The sequence below is a fragment of the Protopterus annectens genome, chromosome 5.part0 (assembly GCF_019279795.1).
Source record: "Protopterus annectens isolate FY-2018-M chromosome 5.part0, PAN1.0, whole genome shotgun sequence".
NCBI classification, from domain to species: Eukaryota; Metazoa; Chordata; order Ceratodontiformes; family Protopteridae; genus Protopterus; species Protopterus annectens.
In genome coordinates this window covers 89,054,058-89,074,831 of record NC_056735.1, presented here as the reverse complement: position 1 = coordinate 89,074,831, position 20,774 = coordinate 89,054,058, and the positions used below count along the sequence as shown (strand labels likewise).

Here is a 20,774-nt window from a genome sequence, read left to right as displayed (position 1 = left end):
CCTACACCAGCACTAGTGCACAAGCACAGAGATTCCTGGGAAACCTACACCAGCACTAGTGCACAAGCACAGAGATTCCTGGGAAACCTACACCACCACTAGTGCACAAGCACAGAGATTCCTGGGAAACCTACACCAGCACTAGTGCACAAGCACAGAGATTCCTGAGAAACCTACACCACCACTAGTGCACCAGCACAGAGATTCCTGGGAAAACTACACCACCACTAGTGCACCAGCAGAGAGATTCCTGGGAAACCTACACCACCACTAGTGCACCAGCACAGAGATTCCTGGGAAAACTACACCAGCACTAGTGCACAAGCACAGAGATTCCTGGGAAACCTACACCACCACTAGTGCACAAGCACAGAGATTCCTGGGAAACCTACACCAGCACTAGTGCACAAGCACAGAGATTCCTGGGAAACCTACACCAGCACTAGTGCACAAGCACAGAGATTCCTGGGAAACCTACACCAGCACTAGTGCACCAGCACAGAGATTCCCGGGAAACCTACACCACTACTAGTGCACCAGTACAGAGATTCCTGGGAAACCTACACCACTACTAGTGCACCAGTACAGAGATTCCTGGGAAACCTACACCAGCACTAGTGCACAAGCACAGATATTCCTGGGAAACCTACACCAGCACTAGTGCACAAGCACAGAGATTCCTGGGAAACCTACACCAGCACTAGTGCACCAGCACAGAGATTCCCGGGAAACCTACACCACCACTAGTGCACAAGCACAGAGATTCCTGGGAAACCTACACCACTACTAGTGCACCAGTACAGAGATTCCTGGGAAACCTACACCTGCACTAGTGCACAAGCACAGAGATTCCTGGGAAACCTACACCAGCACTAGTGCACAAGCACAGAGATTCCTGGGAAACCTACACCACCACTAGTGCACAAGCACAGAGATTCCTGGGAAACCTACACCACCACTAGTGCACAAGCACAGAGATTCCTGGGAAACCTACACCAGCACTAGTGCACAAGCACAGAGATTCCTGGGAAACCTACACCAGCACTAGTGCACAAGCACAGAGATTCCTGGGAAACCTACACCACCACTAGTGCACAAGCACAGGGATTCCTGGGAAACCTACACCACTACTAGTGCACAAGCACAGAGATTCCTGGGAAACCTACACCAGCACTAGTGCACAAGCACAGAGATTCCTGGGAAACCTACACCAGCACTAGTGCACAAGCACAGAGATTCCTGGGAAAACTACACCAGCACTAGTGCACCAGCACAGATTCCTGGGAAACCTACACCACCACTAGTGCACAAGCACAGAGATTCCTGGGAAACCTACACCAGCACTAGTGCACAAGCACAGAGATTCCTGGGAAACCTACACCAGCACTAGTGCACAAGCACAGAGATTCCTGGAGTTTGCCAATACAAATGCCCTGGAGCAATTAGAGAAGCCACACTGGGGGGGCATCTTGGATCTTGTCCTAACTAACATGGGAGTGTCTTACACCATCCCTTGCATATCTTCATCACTTGTTATATCTGACCATAAAGCATTCGCCTTCGAAATAAAACTGAAACCAAACCTTTTAGAAATTTCCTTAAGACAAACTGCCTACTCCGAAGTGAAACATTGGCAAGTGTCAAATTAATAGTATGGACGTATATCACAATGTGCCATCACAGTTACCTGTAGCACAGCACACTGTGATATACACCCCATACTATCACCATTACCTGTACCACAGCACATTGTGATATACGCCCATACTATCACCATTATCTGTAGCACAGCACATTGTGATATATGCCCCATACTATCACCATTATCAGTAGCACGGCACAATGTGATACATGCCCCATACTACCAACCATTACCTGTAGCACAGCACACTGTGATATACGCCCCATACTATCACCATTATCTGTAGCACAGCACATTGTGATATATGCCCCATACTATCACCATTACCTGTACCACAGCACATTGTGATATACGCCCATACTATCACCATTATCTGTAGCACAGCACATTGTGATATATGCCCCATACTATCACCATTATCTGTAGCATGGCACATTGTGATACATGCCCCATACTACCAACCATTACCTGTAGCACAGCACACTGTGATATACGCCCCATACTATCACCATTATCTGTAGCACAGGACACTGATATATGCCCCATGCCATCAGCATTACCTGTAGCACAGCACACTGATATATGCCCCATATTATCACCATTACCTGTAGCACGGCACAGTATGATACTATCACCATTATATGTAGCACGGCACAGTATATATATGCCCCATACTATCACCATTACCTGTAGCACAACACACTGCAATATACACCCCATACTATCACCATTACCTGTAGCACAGCACAGTGTGATATGCGCCCCATACTATCACCATTATATGTAACACGGCACAGTGTGATATACGCCCATACTATCACCATTACCTGTAGCACAGCACATTGTGATATATGCCCATACCATCACCATTATATGTAGCATGCCACAGTATGATATATACGCCCCATAATATCACCATTATATGTAGCACAGCACAATATGATACATGCCCATACTATCACCACTACCTGTACCACAGCACACTGTGATATACACCCCATAATATCACCATTATATGTAACACAGCACTGTGTGATATATGCCCACACTATCACCATTACCTGTAGCACAGCACATTGTGATATACGCCCACACTATCTCCATTATTTGTAGCACAGCATATTGTGATATACGCCCACACTATCACCATTACCTGTAGCACAGCACATTGTGATATACGACCACACTATCACCATTACCTGTAGCATAGCACAGTGCTTCTCTACTACTACAACACTGTGTAAAAGACATTCTTGAAACTATATGGGTTTGTTATTCTTCTGGAAAAACTTCAAAACAAACATTTTGAACACATGCATAACATCAAAACAAGTAAAAATGCATGAACCAACTACAGCTGTTGTGTGCAAAAGCTTTACAGGACCTACGCACAGCAACGTTTACCGAGCCACAAATGATCCAAAGCTGTTCACAACAAAACTGCTACAGCACTGGGCACCACATTGTTAAAGGTTGTAAAAGTTACGTTTACCTAGCCACAAATGATCCAAAGCTGCTACAGCACATTATAAGGTTGTAGAAGTTAGTTAATATAACACTGCAAAACAAACAGTGTTAAGGGCAGAGTGGGAGATGCGCACACAAACTGAAAACAGGACAATCATGAAAAGTAAAGTTGTACCTTAAAGAACCCTGCTTCAGGCCCGAACCTGTCATACACATTCTGGGCTCTACCTATAGCCATGATAATACCCTGCATGGTCGGGCTCAGCATCACCTGCCCCAAAGGTGGAAGGCAAGAGAGACAACAGTTATTCCTGTAATACTAATAGGACTGAATATTCAGCATAACACCACATTTAGTACATGCATTACAACTATATAACATGCAATAAAGAGGTTAAAATCACAGTCTCCATAACAAATAGATCCCAAACCGTGCAGCATTTTATCTTATGCCCTTGAAGAGAGCAGAAAACAGATGCAAGTGCTATAGGCCACTAAAAAGCAAGAGTTTACTGTCCACAGCATTTGAAAATAAAACTGTGTGTGTGTGTGTGTGTGTGTGTGTGTGTGTATATATATATATATATATATATATATATAAATATATGTAATAATTTACTGTCATTATATCCACTGTGTTCATGTCACTGTAGCAGTACATGCATATTTTTAATACATTTCTTTACTTATAAGTCAGTAGCCAGAAAAAGGACTGTCATTTGTTTTATGTCCAAGCATCCAAAAGTGTAGGGATCTGATGGAAAAATGACAAATATACAATTGTACTCTTAAAAGCAGAAGTTGGAAATGCATAAAATATAAATGATCATTACTTCCAATGTTTTATTACCATGATTAACATTTTACAAAATTCTCTCTCATCCCACTTTGCTGCCTTGGTGTCTGTGTGTGTCCCTGTCTCGGCCCCTTCTGTCTCAATAGTACCATAATTCTCATGAACAGCCTATCTCAGCTAAACAAATTACCACACCCTATTTATTCGACACACACCATTCAATTTTTATTAATCTGTTAACTAGCGGAATGTGCCTCTTTTCAGGTGTGACCTAGTTACAGGACTTTCTCAGAATGGCTGAGCCTACGTGCAGACTGAAGAACTTAAACCTAGAATTATGAAATGAAGCTCAGACAGACCTACATCAAAAGCACCTGGAACTCATTACAGAGAGATGCACAGTTGAAATTAACAGCAAATTCACTGCTTAAATTAAAAGTTATGAATTCAGAAACAATTACCAAACTGCATTTTACCAAATGGAAAAGTACAGTTTTGTACCTACCATAAATGTAGATGTTCGAGTGCTAAAACAGCTGCAGTAATCACATATGGGTTCTCTGCCGTCAGGCGGTCCCTCGGTCGGCCGAATTCCAAAGTCTAGGTCCGGCGTCGGTTGTTGTCCCTTCTTTCCTGACGTCAGTGCGACAGGGGTATATAAGACACGGCCGACGCCATATTCTTCAGTCTTTCTTGCCCCAGATGTCAGGTGCCCCCAGAAGGAAGGCAATACATAAATTATATATATATAAATATATATTCAAGCAATGCAATGTAATCAAAAAACAGTAGTTGCAAGCAAATACACCATAGGAGGATAACCCAAATTAGGTTGTATGAGGAGGTGTTAGCCACTAGTCCTTTACCAAGAGGGGAAGGAGGGAGGGAAATCTGTACTGCAGCTGTATTAGCACTCGAACATCTACATTTATGGTAGGTACAAAACTGTACTATGTTCATCGTGCATACAGCTGCAGTAATCACATATGGGTGGAATCCCAAAGCTACGCACAGGGTGGTAGGCACTAGGTGGAACTGGGATGAGCCAGAATGCCCTGCAGCACAGCAGTGGCAAAGCCTGCTCTAGTTTTGGAATATAAAGGCAGGTGGTACTGTTTTGTGAAGGTATGCACAGAACTCCAAGTGGCTGCCTCCAAAATATCTTTGGTAGGGACTCCTCTGAGGAAGGCTGTAGAGGTAGCTGTGGCCCTGGTGGAGTGGGATCTGATGCCTGTAGGGACAGATTTCCCATGATAGGAGTAACAAAATTGTATGCAGTGGCCTATCCATTTTGAAATCGTCTGTTTGGTAACAGGCTTCCCTTGAGCTCCTACAGCATAGGACACAAAAAGTTGTTCCGATTTCCTGAAAGGTTTTGTTCTGTCCAAATAATAACGTAGCTGTCTATGGATGTCTAAGGAATGTAGCATCCTTTCCCCTTTGTTTTGAGGATTGGGGTAAAGGTAGGTAAGTGTATGGCTTGATTTAAAGCTACCCTGGATACCACTTTAGGCATAAATGACGGGTTGGTTCGAAGGGAAACCCTGTCCTGATGGAAGATGAGAAAGGGCTGCAGAGTCATGAGGGCTTGTAGTTCCGAAACACTACGAGCTGAGGTAATGGCCAGAAGGAAAGCTGTTTTCCAGGACGAATATTGCAAATCTGTTGAGGCAGCTGGTTCAAAGGGAGGCAATGTTAATTTTTCCAGAATGTAATTAGGATCCCAGGCTGGCACTGGCTGGTTGTTTCCTTGGTGGTCTTATATTCTTAGCCCCTCTGAGGAACTGTCTTACAAGTGGGTGAGAGAATAACGGTGGATCCGTGTTGAATTCTGCAGAAATGGCTGAGGCATGGATTTTTATGGAGGAAAATGAAAGTCCACTGTTCAGCAGCTCAGCTAGATACTGTAATACCTGAGGCAAATTCAGTTTTCTAGGGTCCTGGCCTTTTTTCTCATTCCAAGAGCAAAACCGTTTCCATTTTGCGGAGTAAGCCTTTCTAGTAGATGGCCTTCTGGCCTCCAGAATGACGTCCTGCACCTCTTTGGGGAGTAGGTTCTGTTGTGGTGTTAAGGAATTTTCCATGCAGCGAGATTGAGTGTTTTCAGCTGACTGTGAAGAGTTTTGTAGCTGTGCTGAGTCAGCAGAAGAGGCATTACAGGTAGAGGCCAGGGAGGAGTATGTGTTAGGCTCCTCAGGAGTGGGTACCAGTGCTGTCTTGGCCAGTCTGGAGCAATCAGTATCATCTTCGGTCTGTCTGCTCTTGCTTTCAAGAGCACCTTGGGCAGAAGAGGCAGAGATGGGAAAGCGTAAACTGTCCATGCTGTCCAACTGAATGAAAGGGCGTCCACCCCCCAGGCCTTTGGATGAAAGGTCCTTGAACAAAACTTTTCCAATTGGTGATTCCTGTGGGAGGCGAAGAGATCTATGTCTGGCCTCCCCCACGCTTGGGTTATCTTTGTAAACACCTGAGGATGCAACTTCCATTCATGCGGATCTGTCATATTTCTGCTTAGATTGTCTGCCAGCGTGTTTTCCAAACCTGGCAAGTACTGTGCTTGAAGTTCGATTTGCCATTCCAGAGCCAAGTTCCAAAGTGTCATGGCTAGTCTGCACAAGGGGTATGAATGTGTTCCTCCTTGTTTGTTTATGTACCACATTACTGTGGTGTTGTCTGTTCTTATCAATAATTGTCCTGGATGCAGGAGGTCCTTGAATGCTGTAATTGCATTTATCACTGCTAGCATTTCTTTTTGATTGATGTGAAGGTGCTTTTCCTTTTGGGACCATTTGCCCTGAATGCACCTGCCTGTCATGTGCGCCCCCCCCCCCAGGCGTAATCTGAGGCGTCTGTTGTGATGACTTGATTTGCTTGAGGCTTGCAGAATGGGAGACCTGTGTTTGCTTGACATGCTTGGGCCCACCATAGAAATTCCTTTTGCAAACATGGAATTATTGGTATTATTGTTTCCAAACTGTGACTGTGTTGAGACCATAGGTTTTTTAGGTACCACTGAAGTTTTCTCATATGCAACTTTGCACATGGGATTAAAAGAATGCAAGATGCCATGAAGACCAGAGCCTGCAGGATTTTCCTTGTAGTAAGCCTGGTACAATTTGCTAGTATTTTGAAGTACTGAGTTAGTTGCCCTTGTTTTTCTGGCGTAAGGTAGACCATCTGGGTGTTTGTGTCCAAGTTGGCACCCAGGAAAGTTATTTTCTGAGATGGTGTTAGCCCGGATTTCTCTTCGTTGATTATGTATCCCAGAGAATTCAGTAACCGTGTTGCATAAGCCAGATGTTCCAGAAGTATGTGCTTGCTGTCCACTTGGATCAGGCAGTCGTCCAAATAAGGGTAAATTTGTATCCCTTGAAGTCTGCAGTAGGCGATTACTGATGCCAGGCATTTCGTGAATACTCTGGGCGCAGTAGATAAGCCAAAGGGCAATGCAGAGAATTGATAGTGGATTGAACCTGCAAGAAATCTGAGGTATCTTCTGCAGTTTTGTCTGATTGAGACATGCAGGTATGCCTCCTTGAGGTCCAATGTTACCAGCCAAAACCCCTTGCCCAGCATGGGAAGAAGCTGCTGCAATGTGAGCATCTTGAATTTTGCTACGAGTAGAAATGTATTTAGGATGGATAAGTCCAAAATGGGTCTCCAGTCGGTTCCTTTCCTTGGTACCAGAAATAGTCTGGAATAAAAACCTTGACCTTGTCCGTGAGTAGGTACCTCTTGAATAGCTTTCATGCCCATGAGTTTTGAAATTTGTATTTGTGCCTCTGCCCTTTGATTGTGTGGCAGGTTTGGCATGCCTCTCATTTTTGGAAGAGTGTGAAAATGAAATCTGTAGCCTCTGTTTATAATGTCCAGGATCCATTTGTCTGTTGTGATAATATGCCAATTTCTTGTAAATAATGCCAGCTTTCCTCCCAAGGGTGCTGCCAGCTGAGACTTGCTTGGCATGAAAAGGAGGAAGTCATTGGGTTTGTTTTCTGTATTGTTGTGCACTGTCTTCGCCACCTCTTGGTGCCGGAGTTTGCCATTGTCTGCCTCTATATGATCCTTGAGATTGTCCTCTGCCCTTTGAGCACCTGTATCTACCTCTTTGGGGCTTGTCCGTGGCTGGAAAGGACCAGTTTTTAGAAGGCCAATTTCTGCTAAAACGAGGTGGTTGTACCTGTAGAAAAGCCTTGACAGTTTGCATAGATTTAGCTTTTTCTTCCATTTTCCGTAGTATCTCCTCAGCATTAGTACCAAACAGTACATCCTTTTGTAAAGGAGTATCTAGTAGCTTAGCTTTACCATGATCAGGCAAGCTTTGTTCCCTAAGCCAGGCATGTCTACGAATGACTGATCCTGTAACAGCAGCTCTACTTGAGGCCTCTAAAGCATCATAGCCACATTGTAAGGTGTGTTTACCCACTTGTTCTGCACTATGCATCATATCCTGCAATTCCTTCAAATCTGGTTGTTCAGGTTGAGACATTTTATTTCTTAATTGTGATAACAGAAACTGCTGATATTTAAGCATATGAAACTGGCAAATGTAAGGCCCTCATGGCTAGGGTGGCCGAGGTGTATACCTTTTTTCCCCACCTAAGGATCAAGATTCTCTTTCGGAAGGTAGTGGATTCTTGGCTGTAGAGGCCTTCATTCCCTTGGGGCCTTGAGAAATGGTTTCAGGGTCAGCATTATGGCTTTTGAAAAGAAATTGGTGAGAGTTGGGAACTCTGTAGTACCTATCAGGTTTGACTGGGGCAGGAGGCAGGGAATCCGGATTGGGACCAGCCTCCGAGTAAACATCATCAAAAATGTCCAAGACAGGAGGTATAGCCAGAGGTCTGTGTTGAGGTAACAAAAGAAATTCCCTAAGCCTTTTCTTGGAATCAGAAAAGTCTTGGCCTTCCCAATGGAAGTGTTCCCTCAAGGTGTGCAAGGTTTCCCCAAAAGAAAAATCCTCTGGGGGAGATAAAGAAGGAATGGACTGTTCTGCATCGCAATCTTCATAAGGAGAGTATGAGTGTTCCTCTACATCAGAATGTTCTGAGAAAATGGAGCCCTGTTCAGAGAGGGAGAATCTTCCTCCACTCTGGGTCTCGTCTGGAGGGGGTTGGGAACCCCTGATGAGAGTAATTAAATCCTCAGTCATTTTAAGCATCTGCTTTTTAGGCATGGGGCTTGGGGATGGGCCCTGAACAACAGGCCTCTTGGGATGCATGGCTGATTTGGACTTAGTAAAGGCCTTAATGGAAAAGGAAGATGAGGGCCTAAAGACACCCTGGGTGGAAGTGGACCTGTCCACATTAGGAGGCTCAACACTCACAGTGGCTTCGGTGTTTGTAGTCTGAGTAAGGGCCGAGGTACCTGCGGTCTCGGTTACAGAAGACACCGCCAAGGAAGTGTCGTCGGTAGTCAGGGACTGCATAGGCGTCTCACTGAGAACCGGACCATGTGTAGCCGGTTTTGGCGTGGTGTCGGTGGAGACCACGGGCCTCGCGTGTCGGTCCTTGTCCTTGCATTTTTTGGACAAAACGGTAGTCGGAGTCTCTGACGACATTTTATAATCAAAGGCTTTACCAAAATAATGTTGGGCGAACTCCGCCCTTACGCTTAATAGTGCGTTTATTGAAAGTCGCGCAAAAGCGACAGCCCGAGACGTCGTGGTCTGGGCCTAAACAAGGTATGAAGAGGGAATGGAAATCCTTATGCGGTATTTGCTTCCCACAAGAAATACAATTGTTAACTTTGTCTGACATCGGTCTGAGGCAAGAAAAGTTTCCCCAACGGGGTACTTAGCTTTAAAGAAGACTTCAGTTTCCAATTTTTCGCAAATTCAGGAGCTGGCCGACCGGGACTTGCGAACTGCTTCTGCTTTGGGCACCGCGCGGCAAACAAGACTGAAGAATATGGCGTCGGCCGTGCCTTATATACCCCTGTCGTCAGGAAAGAAGGGACAACAACCGACGCCGGACCTAGACTTTGGAATTCGGCCGACCGAGGGACCGTCTGACGGCAGAGAACCCATATGTGATTACTGCAGCTGTATGCACGATGAACATCTGCCCAAATCAAAGCAGGATGAGGGGAAATTGGTATGTCCAGACCAGTTAGTGCAGCTCCCAGAGTAACAAGGCTGAGCATGCAGAGTTGCATATACTAATGAAGTCAGTTTTCTGTTCTGTAGAATATTCCCTTTCTTCAAGGTACAGCAATCTCAGACTTGGTATACATTAGTTATGGAGGGGTTGGGGGGCATGCCCTCGACCTCCACAAAAAACATTTTTAAAGGAGAAAACTGATTTTTCTCATTTGCTTTTCTCCTAGGTTTTTGCTCTTTTTTTCTGTATTTCTGAGTTCTCACTTGTGAGTCTTGATATTTAACATTTAAATGGGTAGCCAGGAAAATCTTGTGTCAAGTAGTTTTATTCCCGCACCTAGAATGATAAATACAAATCAGCCTTCACTAGCGTCAATGATTGGCTACGTAGACAGTGCCATTTTAGGGGGATCCAGCTTGCGACAGTCGGGGGGATATGGCAAGACCTTCCTGGACTGCACTTGACCTTCAAGGATTTTTTGCATACCGCCAAAAACCTTTTCCACACCCTAGTACCTTTTTTTTAGGCAAAACTGAAATTACTAGATATTCCAACTTGTTAACTTCCAATCTGCCATTGTCAGGGTGGTTCTTTTATCTGGAGAAAATGTACATCCACTACTGAAGCTTGGTTTCATTATTCATGGAAAATGCTCCATTTTCCAGGGTCACTGTCATTACAGAAGGAATGTATTCACATTTATTAGTGATTTCATACATAAAATGTCTCATCATAAGTGGCTTAAGCTTTATTTAGTACAGGCCTACTTCACACAAGAAAACACACATTTACTCTATCAGTTAATTACCGGTCCCCCTTTGTGTCCCTGAGGGACATAATGAACACCTATGCATGCTCCCCAAACTGGAAGTCAAACCAAACACCTTTTTTGACAAAATTTTAATTTCCCAAATATCAACTGGCAGACCGACCCATTCAACTGTTATGTTCAGGCCTTACTACATATCAACTCTAGATCCCTGGTTCAAATGGTAACTATTTCTACTAGGGGTCCAAACCTCCTATATTTTTGTTTAATTTGCATCCCCCCGTCCAAGTACTCCCTTCCCATGTTATATCAGACTATTTATCCCATCCCATTCTGCCTCAAGAAAAAATTCTGCCTACATTTATGGACTTGAGAAAAATCAATCTACTAGATTATACAGACCTTTTTAAAAATGTAATAGTCCAAATATGCCCAAATCCCAGAATACTGGTATCCCAAAGCCCTACCAAAGGAATTTTAACTTATCACTGTACATAGAGAAAGCTGACCCTTCAATCACAAGCAAAACAATAAAAGCAAATGCCCAATCTGGTGGGATAACAATCAAGTTATAAAAACAAGAAATGCCAGCTCATAGCCTTATTTAAATCTTGTTCCCACACAGCCAATAAAAAACAGCCAAATTAGTAGGGAACTCAGGAGCACTGAGGGGTACCATGGCTACCTATGACCACAAGATGGCTACCAACGTAAAGGCAACCATAAGACCCTTTGGATGCATGTATAATCTGTGATAATACCCTGTCCTGCACCTAAATAGTGTTACTCACACCAACCCAGAATGCACAGCTAATACAGCTAGTTTCACTCCACCTACTATACCCTTGGTTTTCAATGACCACTCATGCCACCCCCAACACGTATCATGCGTACTGATCAAGACTGAATCATCATCCAAAACAAAAAAAAATAATTCCTTCATGAGGCCAGGCAACATACCTCGCTGCTTTACTGGTAAACTTAAAGCATTGCCCTGCCAAGCCTCTCTCAAACATCTCAATCTAAGTCTTTCCAGAGGACACCTACCTGAAGAATGGAAAAATGTCAGTGTCATCCCCCTGTTGACACAAGAAACTATACAGCCATCAGTTTCACTATCTGTGAAGCCCCTGGACGAATTAATCAATAAGGGCACTCAAGATCTGCAGACTGTAGACCCCTTTACAGTTTGACTTTGTCAAGGGTAGATCACACCTTCTTAAACATGTTAGCATCTTTGAAAAAAGTCAGTAAAGCCTTAGCTGAAGAACTTTCCATCCACACTGCTTATGTGGACTTATGCAAAATGTCCAGTATCATACTATGACATCACAAATAAGCAGACCTAAAGAAACAATCCCTTGTTGCTTGGATCGCTGAATGGATATCCAACAAAATACACTAAAGGTTAAATAATATCCTCTTCTAAGGGCAAACTACAACTGCCACTGTCCCTCAAGGATCTGTCTTAGACCCTCTTTTCTTTAGAATATCTCCTTCTCTAAAGGACAGGCAAATATAAACAAGCTTTGGCTAACAAAATTTACAAATGACTTCAAGCTAGGAATGGCATATAAATTCAGTGATTTTCCAACAAAGGCCTTGACCATGCTAGAAACTACTGCTCTAATTGAGGTCTTACACTAAACACAAATAAATAAGGTACAGTCCTCTGGTAGAGCTCCTCCTCCTGCGTGACCATGCATGGAAGAGCACAGTTATCACATAAATGGGGTTCAAATTAGCAAGGAACTCAGCAGCATTATGAGGGGTAACAGCATGGTCATAACAAGTGTGGTTCAAGACAGAGGAACTTGGACGATAAAGTAACTCCGCAGCATTATGAGGGGTAACAGCATGGTCGTAACAAGTATGGTTCAAGACATAGGAACTTGGACGATAAGCTGTCCTTGAATCTGCACATCTTCAATAGTTAATATCCTTAGATTTCTCTCATTTCATGCACCCTGGGCTCTTGTCCAGGTCCCATTCCATCTTTGGTCTTCCGTAATTTGTCCCATCATAGAACACGATGCACCCACCCAGAATGACGTTAGTGTTTTGTAACTGAAACAAGCGAATGCTAAAGGAACTGCTCCTATTCTTACTCTGGCAGATTACAAATCCAGGCCTTTTCCTTTGGGGCCTGATGCCATGCGCCTTGCCTTCCAAACTATGGCAATTCCCATTCTCTGTGACCTGGCCTTTTCTTCAGAAATAAACTCCAGCTAATACCTCCTCCAAAGACTTTGTTCTACATTAATCTACAGCTCATACCTCTCAACTGTACAGATTTTCACAGAATATCCAGATTTTTGCGTCATATATTTGGTCCATTTTTCATAAAATTGTGTTTTTCTGGCAAATTAGTGGCAAATCATTAAAGACTGAAGTTAAAAAGTGATAGGCATTTGGGTTTCAGACTTCATACCCTTCAGAAAATTCATGCCAATGCACAACCTATTATTCTATCAACTTTCTACGTTTGCAAGAGCAATATTTAAAAATTCTCCCTATTTTTGGACCTTTGTCCAACTTTTACTAATGGCTCTGTCCAGACTTTTGGCTCTAAGAGGTTGAGATGTATGCATACAGCTCACCTTATCACCTATAGTACCACTCCAATTCGACAAAACTGAGTCCCTCACATCTAGTCTTAAACTAAACCAACACATTCTTGTACATGACAGGAGCTTATATCCCACCTGTAAGCAATCCTAGCACAGCAGAAGATCTCTTCTCCAGGGCAGCATCCAATATTATAAATGAAACTATTCGGGAGTTCAATGTAGGCTGGCTCTCTATTCACCAACAACCCCACCTACACCATAAATCTACACGGACCAACAATTGATTACAACTCTCACTCGCTTCAACAATAACGATACCACAATACACTGGATACGTACTTCTATGTCGGCAAAGATCTCCAACTCTGGGACCATTTCCCTATATTTGCCATAAGAAAGAAAACACAATTCAGAAACACCACCACTTTAACGCAATTCATAACTTCTCAAATTTCAAAGACGCATTCATCATTCATGCCATACATAAAAAGTACAGTTGTGTACACTTACCATAAATGTAGATGTTCGAGTGTATTCACTGTTGCAGTCATCACATTTGGGGTTATCTGCTTGCAGTAGCCCTCAGTCGGCCTGATTATCTAAGTCTTGGGTCCTGCATCGGTTGCTGTCTCATCTTCCATGACGTTAGGTAGAGTCAGGGGTATAAAGCAAGCAGCCGACGCCATTACAGAAGTTTTTCTTGCCCCAGATGTCAGGTGCCCCCCTAATGGGAAGCAATTAAATATATATATATATATATATATATATATATATATATATATATATATATATATATATATACACATACACACATATACACACACACACACACAAGGTTATACCGCCAACAAAAAACAAATACACCAAAAAGCTTTTAAGCATAGTAAGGGAGAGTAGAGGTATAGCCAAAAGACGTCAGGGGGCTGGAGGGAGGGTAACCAGGACTGCAACAGTGAATACACTCGAACATCTACATTTATGTTAAGTGTACACAACTGTAGTATGTTCTTCATGTTTCACTGTTGCAGTCATCACATTTGGGTAGATTCCCAAAGCTAAGGATGGGAGGAGGAATTTAGATAGCATTAGGACCAGCTATAAGGCCCTGCAAGACTGCAGAGGCAAAGCCAGCTCTGGAATTAGAGAAAATTGGCAAATGGTAATGCTTGGTGAAAGTATGTACTGAACTCCAGGTAGCAGCTTCTAGGATGTCTCTGGTAGGGACACCTCTGAGAAAGGCTGTAGAGGTAAGATGCAGCCCTGGTTGAATGGGGTCTAATCCCCTGTGGGAAAGGTTTTCCATGGTGCTTATAGCAGAAATTAATGCAATGGCCTATCCATTTAGAAATGGTTTGCTTTGAAATAGCCTTCCCCTCTGCCCCTGCAGCAAATGCCACCACCAGTTCAGACGTCCTTTGAGGTTTAGTACTGTACAAGTAAAATCTAAGTTGTCTGTGCATATCCGTTCCCCTTTGCTCTGTGGATTAGAAAAGAAGGTTGGCAAATGAATGGATTGATTAAGAGCCACACTGGATACCACCTTGGGCATGAAGGAGGGATTGGTCCTGAGGGACACCCTGTCCGCATGAAAGATGATGAAAGGCTCCACTGCCATAAGGGCCTGTAATTCAGATACCCTTCTTGCTTAGTGACTGCCAAAAGGAAAGCTGTTTTCCAAGAAAATAATTTTAACTCTGCAGTTGCAGCTGGCTCAAAAGGAGGAAGAGTGAGTTTTTCCAATACAAAGTTAAGGCCCCAGGCTGTAGTTGAGGGTCTCCTGGGTGGTCTTAAGTTTTTGGCCCCTCTGAGGAACTGCTTAAGCAGTGGGTGAGAAAAGAGGGATGGTTCTGTGTTGTAATGAGCTGAAATGGCTGAGGCGTGAATTTTGATGGAGGAAAAGAAAAGGCCCTTGTGAAGCATCTCAGTTAAGTATTGAAGAATCTGAGGAATACGGAGTGCTGCTGTGGCCATCCCTTGAGTCTGGTTCCAGGCATAGAATCTTTTCCATTTTTCAGCATAAGATTTTCTAGAACTAGGCCTCCTTGCCTCCAAAATGACATCCAACACTGGTTTACTGAGGGATGGTAAAGGAGAGATTAGGTAATTAGCCAGGCTACCAGGTTCAGGGTTTGAAGTTGGGGGTGCAGAATCTGGCTCACCTGCTGACACAGCAGGGTAGGGGCCTGAGGCAGGTGCCATAGGGCTAGCAGTGACACTGCGCAAGACAGGGTACCAGTGCTGGCGTGGCCAGTCTGGTGCAATCAGTATCATCCTTGGTTTGTCCTGTTCGATCTTTAGTAGTACTTTGGAGAGGAGGCAGAGGAGGAAAGGCATAAACTGATAGACTTTTCCAGCTGAACGATAAAGCATCCACTTTCCCAGCTTGATTGTGGGGAGTCCTTGTGCAGAATATGTCCAATTTGTAGTTCTGGGAGGAAGCAAACAGGTCTATATCTGGGGTCCCCATTTGTTTATCAACATGTTGAAAGTCTTTCGTTCCAGTTTCCACTTGTGTGGGTCCATGAGATTTCTGCTTAGTTCGTCTGCCAGTGTACTTAGTTTTCCTGACAGTAACTGAGCCTGTAGATGCACTTGGTAGCTCAAGGCTGTGTTCCACAGAGCCATGGCTAGTCTGCAGAGGGGGTAAGAATGGGTACCCCCCCCTGCTTATGTACCACATAACAGTGGTGTTGTCAGTCTTTAATTGTCCTTGAAGAATGTGGTCCTTGAAGGCTGTCAGAGCATTCTGTACAGCTAATATTTATTTTTGATTGATAAAACCCATTTGCCCTGGATAATGAGTTCCCAGTTTTTTCCCTGCAGACAAGTCTTTCCCCCTAAAGGAGCAGTCAATTGAGAAGTGCTTGGAAGTTTTAAAGTTAAGTCATTGAGACAGTTTTCCATAGGGAGGATTCTTACTACTCCCTGATTTGGAAGTGGGAGCCCCCCACTGCTTAGTCCTGTGCGTACCCTGTGAATGAAGCCTGGGGATTCTGCTGGTTCTGGGTTTGGACTGTGAAGGCCTGGAAGAGGCAGGAAAAGACCAATTCTTAAAGGGGCAATGCCTACTAAATCTTGGGGGCTGTACTTGTAGGAAATCTTTAACAGTTTGCATAGATTTAGCTTTTTCCACCATCTTTTTAAGAACTTCTGCTTTGTTGCCAAACAGGCGGTCCTGATTTATGGGAGCATCCAGCAATTTAGCTTTAACATGATTTGGCAAAGACTGCTCCTTAAGCCAAGCATGCCTTCTAAGTACAGACCCAGTGACAGCAGCCCTCCAAGATGCCTCTAGTGAATCAAAACCACATTGCAAAGTATGCTTTCCAACCTGTTCAGCAGAACGCATTAAATCCTGTAAATCCTTATTTTCAGCACAGTCAGGAATCAACATCATTTTCTGTTTAAGCAATCCAATAATATGCTGCTGATACTTTAACATATGAAACTGGCAGTTTAAGGCCCTAATGGCCAAAGTTGCAGAAGTGTATACTTTCTTACCCCATCTATTCAGCGCCCTGGAGTCTGTATCAGAGGGGGTAGGATTTTTGGCAGTAGTAGCCTTAATGCCCTTGGGTCCCTGTGAAATGGTCTCAGGAACTGCAGTAGGATTTTTAACCCTGTAATATCTATCAGGTTTTCTGGGAGCAGGAGGTAGAGTGTCGGGGCCAAGCTAGATTCCGAAAAGGCATCATCAACAATGTCTAGTACAGGAGGGATAGCTAAAGGCCTGTGTTGGGGCAGGGGTAAGAAATCCCCAAGCCTCTTTTTAGAATCAGAGTAATCCTGACTTGCCCATCGAAAATGCTCCCTTAGAGTATGTAAGGTTTCACCAAAAGAGAAATCCTCTGGGGGGAAGCAGAGGGAATAGAGTCCTCTGCATCAGAATCCTCATAGGTAGATAAGGGTAAATCCTGGTCATCAGAGCAAACAGAAATTTCAGAATCCTGGTCAGATGCATCATAAGCAAACTCAGTCCTAGGTCTCAGAGGGGGAAGGTTGGCTTCCCCTAATTAAAGTAATTAGGTCTTCAGACATTCTTATTTGTTTTTTAGGCATAGAGGCCTGACCATGTAGTCTGGGTGTCGGTTTTCTAGGCATGGTTCGAGTTTCAGGCCTTGAAGAAGATGGCATTGGTTTAGCATGCAAGTCAGTAGGCCTGAAAACACCCTCAGAAGCCGGTGCCTGCACAGCGGCTCCGGACACATACAAGGTAGAGACATCCACAGGTTCCACAGTTGAAGCATCTCATGGCATACTGGACTTCGAATGGGTCTCAGTAGAGCCCTGCGAATCTGAAGTAGCAGGTATCGGAGACTGCGAAAGCACCTCACTGAGTACCGGCAAACTGGTGACTGGCTTAGGAGAAGCGTCGTCGGCAGCTTTGGACATAGGCAGCCTGTCTCTGTCTATCTTTGTGTTTTTTTGGAATGTCGGTAGTCGGACGGCTTACCGAAGACATATCTGGATAACTGAACAGAGTACCAAAATATTTAGAAGCGTAAATATACAGACGAATAGTTCATTGCTTAAATAAGGCACAAAACCGACAGTGAGGTACGTTGTGGTCAGGACCTAGGCAAGGAATACAGTACGAATGAAAATTTTTGTGAGGTTATTTGCTTTCCACAAGAAATACAATTATTGACTTTTACTGACATCGATTTAGAGCAAGAAAAAGTTTCCCCAACAGGGTACTTAGCTTTAGTTGAAGACTTTGGTTCTGAAACTCGAAAACGAAAATTTCAGGAGTCGGCCGACTGACACTTGCGAACTGCTTCTGCTTTGGGCACTGCACGGCAAGAAAGACTGATGTAATTGCGTCAGCTGCATGCTTTATAACCCTGACTACCTGATGTCATGGAAGATGAGACCGCAACCGACGCAAGATCCAAGACTTTGATAATCAGGCCGACTGAGGGCTACTGCAAGCAGATAATCTCAAATGTGATTACTGCAACAGTGAAACACGAAGAACATCAATATAAATGGACCAACCTAAAGCAACTACCGCTTGATGACCATTGCACCTCAATAAGACATTCCTAAAAATTTCAAAAGACTGGCCACACAAAGTGAGTCAAGTCAAATCCTGCCCCCAGCTATCCAGAAGCACAAAACATATCATGAAACTTTTAGATGCTTCTTGGTAAACTTTGGCCACAAAGAAAACTCAGCCAAACTATCAGAAATTCAAAGAACTTAGAAACAGAGATAAGTACCATACTAACTTAGACAAAAAATATCAAACAAACCTTCAAAATAAAAATGATCAAAACTCCAAATTACTCTGGTTTTCCATAAATCAGCTTCTAAATCCTGGACGTTCAAAACAGCTTTCATCTACACTTCAAATCTAATAAATTAAACAGCAATGTCAGTAGAATTAACTCTGATTTTATTAAATCAACCTCCCTTATTCAACAGCTCTGCACAAAACAATGCCATGAGCACATTGCAAACGCTAGTAACTTTGCATACTGTCTCGCCAGTCTCCAGCTACTATTAATAAAATTAAAACTTCAGCCCACCTCCTTAGCACCAGGCAATCTACCCAGCGAATATCTAAGCATTGCAGCAGAGGCCACAGCTTACCCTGTCTCAATGTTCCATCAATAAATGTTACCTATGGAAAAAATGTTACATCCTCACCGCCCACAAAGGCAGTCATTCATTAAATAGAGAGGTATGAAGACGTTACGAGAGGAGAGTGAATAGTTGCAGAAAAGGATACCATGGGGGGAAGACTGAGAAACGTGCAGAGGGAAGGGGGTAAAGATGTGAAGAGAAAAGGGAGGTATAATGAATGAAAAGCAGAACTGAAGCATCACATCGCACTTGTTTTGCTGTAACTTTTGCTCATCTCACTGTTCTGTTGAATAATCCACACTGAAGTCATTCTTTTTATACCTCACAAACTACTTATCAGCACAATTACAACGCGTGTTTCTAACATGGATGCCATACTGTTTTATTATAAACGCAGAGCATTACTCCTACACTGCAGACTACAGTTAAAAAAAAAAGAAAGACATTACCCAAACATCTCCCCATTCAGCTGCTGCAAATTGCAAACTATACTTCAAAATAAAACCTAGCAGTGCTTCTGCTTGCATGTCAAACAATGAGACGCCATGCTGACCTTCAGACATAGCTTACATAAATGGATGGGTGCCTCAATATGAACTCAGACACTTGCAGACCTTACCCTCCTTTAAAAGGTTGGTAGTGCCTTCTGATGGTTACCGATAAGGCACACGTGCCTTCTGATGTTTACCGATAAGGCACATGTGCCTTCTGATGGTTACCGATAAGGCACAAGTGCCTTCTGATGGTTACCGATAAGGCACAAGTGCCTTCTGAAGGTTACCGATAAGGCACAAGTGCCTTCTGAAGGTTACCGATAAGGCACAAGTGCCTTCTGATGGTTACCGATAAGGCACAAGTGCCTTCTGATGGTTACTGATAAGGCATAAGTGCCTTCTGATGGTTACCGATAAGGCATACATGTATTTTGGTCTAACAGCCTTGTACTTCCCATAATTCCTATAATATTTTGCACCCAAGAATCTCATGTTCGTGACCATACCTCTTCAACCTCTCAGTGCAAGAAATCTGGACAAAGTCCGAAAGAATGGGGGAAAGAGGCCCAAAACCAGGGACAAAATTTAAATATTTCTCCTATAAACTTAGAAAGTGGCTGGAATAACAGGGTTTGCATAATTATGTATTTTCTGAAGGATATAAAGTCTGAAACTCAAATGACTGTCATTATTTAGTATTCAGTCTTCAAAACTTATCCGGAAAAAGTGACCAACATGCAGGAAGACAGACGGAAACTTGCTCTGCAACTCTCAGAGGAAGGTTAGGGTGGGGGAAGGGAAAAGAGGCAGTAATCATCATCTTCGTCAGCATCAGCATCATCATGCTTTGTTTTGGAAGGATGCTAGGGATCCATCTGCTTTCTTTTTAATATCAAACACCTTACCCATTTCATTTTGAACCATTTGGTAGGTTTCTGCTGGGCTGACTTAAAAGGTTTTTGAGAGGAAGGCCTTGGATTTGAACAGTAGTTTTTCTGGTACTTGGGAATGGCAGAGAAAGTACAGTTGTGTACACTTACCATAAATGTAGATGTTCAACTGTATTCACTGTTGCAGTCCTAACCAATGGGTTATCCAGCTCCCGGTAGGTAAGCCCCTGATCGGCCAGAATACCAAAGGTAAGTAAAAAAGACGTGGCTGTTGTCGGTTGTAAAAGACGTCAGGGCGTCAGATACAAAAGGAGGTAGCCGATGTCATTTCCTCAGTCTTTCTTGCCATAATAGTCAGAAGCCCCCAAAAAACAAGGCTTAAACTAAATTTAGCCTGTACCTTAGGAAAAGAGAAAAGGGGGATGGAGGGAGGGAAAGCAGGACTGCAACATTGAA

General features: G+C 43.5%; 1 protein-coding gene across 1 annotated transcript in view; it reads right to left on the bottom strand.

Moving 5' to 3' along the window:
• The window catches only part of USP25 (ubiquitin specific peptidase 25), a 2,531,105-nt gene that overhangs the window by 663,628 nt on the left and 1,846,703 nt on the right, over positions 1-20,774 (bottom strand). Inside the window, exon 21 of the mRNA XM_044071806.1 lies at positions 3,285-3,380. Coding sequence (XP_043927741.1) covers positions 3,285-3,380 — 96 coding nt within the window. The remainder of the gene's footprint in view (positions 1-3,284; positions 3,381-20,774) is intronic.